Here is a 4,841-nt window from a genome sequence, read left to right as displayed (position 1 = left end):
CTGCGAAGAGCTACAAGGGGATCTCACAAAACTGGGTGACTGGGCAACAAAATGGCAGATGAAATTCAATGTTGAGAAATGCAAAGTAATGCACATTGGAAAACATAATCCCAACTATACATATAAAATGATGGGGTCTAAATGAGCTGTTACCACTCAAGAAAGATCTTGGAGTCATTGTGGATAGTTCTCTGAAATCATCCACTCAATGTGCAGCGGCAGTCAAAAAGGCGAACAGAATGTTGGGAATCGTTAAGAAAGGGATAGATAATAAGACAGAAAATATCATGTTGCCTCTATATAAATCCATGGTGTGCCTCAGAAAAGGCAACAAAAAATGATTAGGGGTATGGAACAGCTTCCATATGAGGAGAAATTAATAAGTCTGGGACTTTTCAACTTGGAAAAGAGATGACTAAGGGGGGATATGACTGAGGTCTATAAAATCATGACTGGTGTGGAGAAAGTAAATAAGGGAGTGTTAACTCCTTCTCATAACACAAGAACTAGGGGTCACTAAATGAAATTAATAGGCAGCAGGTTTAAAACAAACAAAAGGAAGTATTTCTTTACACAACGCACAGTCAACCTGTGGAACTCTTTTCCAGAGGATGTTGTGAAGGCCAAGACCATAACAGGGTTCATAAAGATCTAGATAAGTTCATGGAGGACAGGTCCATCAATGGCTATTAGCCAGGATGGGCAGGGATGGTGTCCCTAGCCTCTGTTTGCCAGAAGCTGCGAATGGGCGACAGGGGATGGATCACTTGATGATTCTCTATTCTGTTCATTCCCCCTGGGGCACCTGGCATTGGCCACTGTGGGAAGATAGGACACTGGGCTAGATGGACCTTTGGTCTGACCCAGTATGGCCGCTCTTATGTTCTTATGTTGTCTGGGGTGGTTTCCCTTCCAGCTGCTGCGATGTTGGGACTCCTGCCCATGCTCCCCTGCCTGCTCCTCCTCTCCCTGCCAGGCCCCAGCTCTGGCTTCGATGATGACGGCACCGTGGTGCTCACCACCAGCGGCCCCATCCGGGGCAAGCGCCTCCAGGCCGGCTCCAGCACAGTGACGGCCTTCCTGGGCATCCCCTATGCTGAGCCCCCCGTGGGGGCCTTGCGCTTCCAGAAACCGCTTCCCCACCAGCCCTGGAGCCACGTCCTGGAGACCACCAGCTTCGGCAATGTCTGCCACCAGCCTCCGGTCACTGGTTACCCTCAGGCTGATGTCTGGACACCCAAAACGCCGCAGTCCGAGGACTGCCTCTTCCTCAACGTCTGGGTGCCCCATCCCCGGCCCAATGGTACGGCCCCCGTCCTCGTTTGGATCCACGGCGGGGGGTTCTTCTCAGGTGCAGCATCACTTGAGATCTATGACGGGCGCTTCTTAGCTGCCACGGAGAACATGATCGTGGCCTCTATGAACTACCGCCTGGGGGCGCTGGGCTTTCTATCCCTGCCCCCGGCCGCCCCGGGGAACGCCGGCCTGTGGGACCAGCGCCTGGCGGTGCGCTGGCTGCGGGACAATGCAGCTGCCTTGGGTGGGGACCCGGCCCATTTTATACTCGACGGCCAAGACACTGGGGCTGCGTCAGTCGGCTTCCATCTCCTGTCCCCGGGGAGCCAGACCCTCTTCACCCGCGCCGGGCTGAAGAGCGGAGCCCCAAATGCACCATGGGCTTGGATTTTGCTTGAGGAGGCCAAGAAGAGAGGCCAGAGGCTGGGCCAGTTGCTGGGCTGCACCGATAGTGATGACACGGCCCTGGTGGGCTGCCTGAAGGGGAAGGAACCTGGGGAGTTCCCCAAACACGAGTTCTCCGTCTTGAACCGTAAGAAGCAGCTGGCGCTGCCCTTTGTGCCGACACCAGATGGAGATTTCCTCCCTGATACACCACGAAGATTCCTGCAGGCCAGGCGTGGCCAGCCGATACCCATTGCAGCTGGTTTCACTGCCAATGAAGGCTCCTACATATTATACTTTGCTGCCCCAAGCTTCAACCTGGAGAATGCCAGCTCCATCGGCTGGGAGGAGCTGCTGCAGATGGTGAGGCTGATAGTGCCAGGGGCCCCAGAAGAGGCCGTCCAGGCCGTGGCTCGGCGGTACAGCCAGGAGGGGGAGAAGCAGGGCGAGGCACGGTACCGATGGGCCATGGAACAAATCTTTGGTGACTACCTCTTTGTGTGCCCGGTAGCCGAGATGGCTGGGCAAGAGGCAGAGGCTGGAAGTCCTGTGTACACCTACTACTTCACCCACCGCACGAGCGGCTTGTCTACACCTGAGTGGACGGGGGTGCCGCATGGCGCTGAACTGCCCTACGTATTCGGGACCCTGGCATCTGTGGGAGGAGCCAATCACACGCACACAGAGGCAGAGTTAGTGCTCAGCCGCAGTGTGATGCAGTACGTTGCCGAGTTCGCCAGGAGAGGGTAAGGGAATCCCCCAGAATCCTCTTCTCCCCCTGAGCCAGGCCATGAGAGCAGCTGTAAGTCTTTGGCCAGGTGAACACAAATTCCATGAAGACCCAGCTCAATGCCATGGCGAAGAAATTTTTTTTTGAAGTCCCTGACCTAGAGCTGAACTTACTTCAGGGAGGTAAAATCTCAGCCCCCTGGTTCCAGGTTAGGGATAATTCCCTTCTTCCCTCACCAGGGTGTCGGTGATCCCACGAACACACCCATCCTCATTCAAGGAAACAAGGCTTTTAGCTAGCAGCCAATGATCTCAAAGCTCTGCCTGCCCTTTCCCAGCCCGGCCACACAAGCTCAGAGGATGTCTATGCTACAAAGACTATATGGGCATGGCTATGTCAGCCCATCATGTCGCTGCAGCCTGCAGCAGCACAAGGGAGGAAATCAGCTGCCCAAAAAAACAGGTGCTACTTTGACAAAAACATCTTTCTCTCAACATAACTACAGATAACCTAGGGCTAGGTCAGCACAGCTATGGCTGTCACAGGGATGGTTTTTTCACATCTCTGTTTGAGATAACTGTAGCAACTTAACTTTTAAGCGAACACCAGGGCATAGATAAAAAACACGCTCTGTGCACCAAAAATAAGCAAGCAACCCCCCCCCCCCCAAATCTCTTCAACCTTCCCCATTCTGGTCCTAACCAGTTAGTTTAGGCCCATTTATTCCCAGTTTAGGGAAGGGAAGGCAGATGTAAAAAATAAAGACATAATATACCGCACATGGAAGAATGGAGAAGTTGATAGTAATGAATATAAATCAGACATTAGGAATCGTGAAAATTGATAAGGGAAGCAAAGAGGCACAAGGAGAAATCTATGGCCAGCAGAGTCTAAGACAAAAAGAAGGAGTTCTTTAGCTATATTAGGAACAAAAAGAATCCTGATAATGGGATTGGTCCATTACTAGGTGGAAATGGCAGAATTATCAACAGCAATGCAGAAAAGGCAGAAGCGTTCAATAAATAATTCTGTTCTGTATTTGGAGAGAAACCAAATGATGTAATCTCATCGTATGGTGATGATACACTCTTTCCATTCCACTAGTATCTCTGGAGGATGTTAAACAGAAGCTACTAAAGTTAGACATTTTTAAATCAGCGGGTCCAGGTAATTTGCATCCAAGTGTTTTGAAAGATCTGGCTGAGGAACTCGCTGTCCCATTAACATTGATTTTCAATATATTTTGATGCACTGGGGAAGTTCCAGAAGATTGGAAGAAAGCTAATGTCGCTGTGCCCCTAACTATTCAGCAGGTTTGGCCTCTCCCCCTGCTCTTGAACTACACAGGGATCTGTGTGGTGCAAGCTCATTAATTAGTCCACTCCCCCCTTGATTTGGGGACGATATGCACCAACTTTGTTACCAGAGCTAAGATTCCCTAACACTTCACTCAATAACACACTTTTAAAGATAAAACATAAAACAGGTTTCTAGACGACAGAAAGATAGATTTTAGTTGATTATAAGTGATAGCAAACAGATCAAAGTAGATTACCTAGCAAATAAACAAAATCGCAATTGCAATCTCATACAAACTAGATAGGATTTGAGTCAAGTTGTGTCTCATCCAGTTAAATAGTACAAGCAGGTTTTAACTTCCTTACACAGGCCGGGCTTTCTTCTTTCCCGCCTGAGACTCCCTTCCCCAGTTCAGTCTTTGTTCCTCCGGTGTTTCCAGGTGTTGTCTTCTAGGGGAGTGAGGACCCTTGGTGATGTCACTTCCCCCATGTATAGTTTTTTCCATATGGCGGGAACCCCTTTCTTTCAAGCAAGGTTTCCAGCCCAGATTGTGGGAAAATATAGGTACCAAAAGGGAGTTCAGTATCACGTCCTTGCATGCTTCGCTGAGTCATAGGAGCCATTTTTCATAGGATCACTGAAGTGTCCCCAGGGGTGGACAAACCTTTTCCATGGCCATTGTCTTTGTCGAACTAACCTCTGCAGAGTGTGTTGAATTTCCCCACAGGAACTTCACGGGGATAGGGGGCAGCAGGAAGCAGTGGCACCCCTACGACCCCACAAAGCAGAACTTCTTCCGCATCGGACTGAAGCCACCCCAAGTCAAGGAGACGTCCCCTGCCCACCGCTGCAGCTTCTTGGCATCACTGCTCACAAGGAAGCCAAGCCCTACTGGTGAGCATCAGAGGGCTGAAAGGACAGCAGCCCTAAAGCGGAAAGGCCTCGTGTCTCCCCACCCTTCTGAGCCAGCCAGTCCCCCCCATCCCTGGGGCTGGATTGGAGCTGGTGCCCCCTAGAGGGGAAATACCCTGGATCACATTCACAAATCCGTGGGATCTTCTGGCCTCCTAGAGATGCCCCATTTTCCTGCCTGGGGTAGATCTTGCATCACCCGGGAACTCCAGAACCATCT

The 4,841-nt window shown here is 50.9% G+C and overlaps 1 protein-coding gene across 1 annotated transcript; it reads left to right on the top strand.

Moving 5' to 3' along the window:
- Positions 1 to 888: 888 nt before the first annotated feature.
- Positions 889 to 4,603, top strand: LOC112123334 (acetylcholinesterase-like; the record flags this gene model as incomplete). The annotated part of the gene is made up of 2 exons (XM_026646740.1): positions 889 to 2,426; positions 4,437 to 4,603. Coding segments are annotated over exons 1-2 (1,705 nt in total), but the record flags the coding sequence as incomplete, so codon positions are not given.
- Positions 4,604 to 4,841: the final 238 nt, after the last annotated feature.

The sequence above is a fragment of the Terrapene carolina genome, unplaced genomic scaffold (genome assembly GCF_002925995.2).
Source record: "Terrapene carolina triunguis isolate 2854851 unplaced genomic scaffold, T_m_triunguis-2.0 Scaffold40981, whole genome shotgun sequence".
NCBI lineage: Eukaryota > Metazoa > Chordata > Testudines > Emydidae > Terrapene > Terrapene triunguis.
The sequence above is the reverse complement of the archived record's forward strand: the minus strand, read 5'-3'. Positions and strand labels throughout refer to the sequence as shown.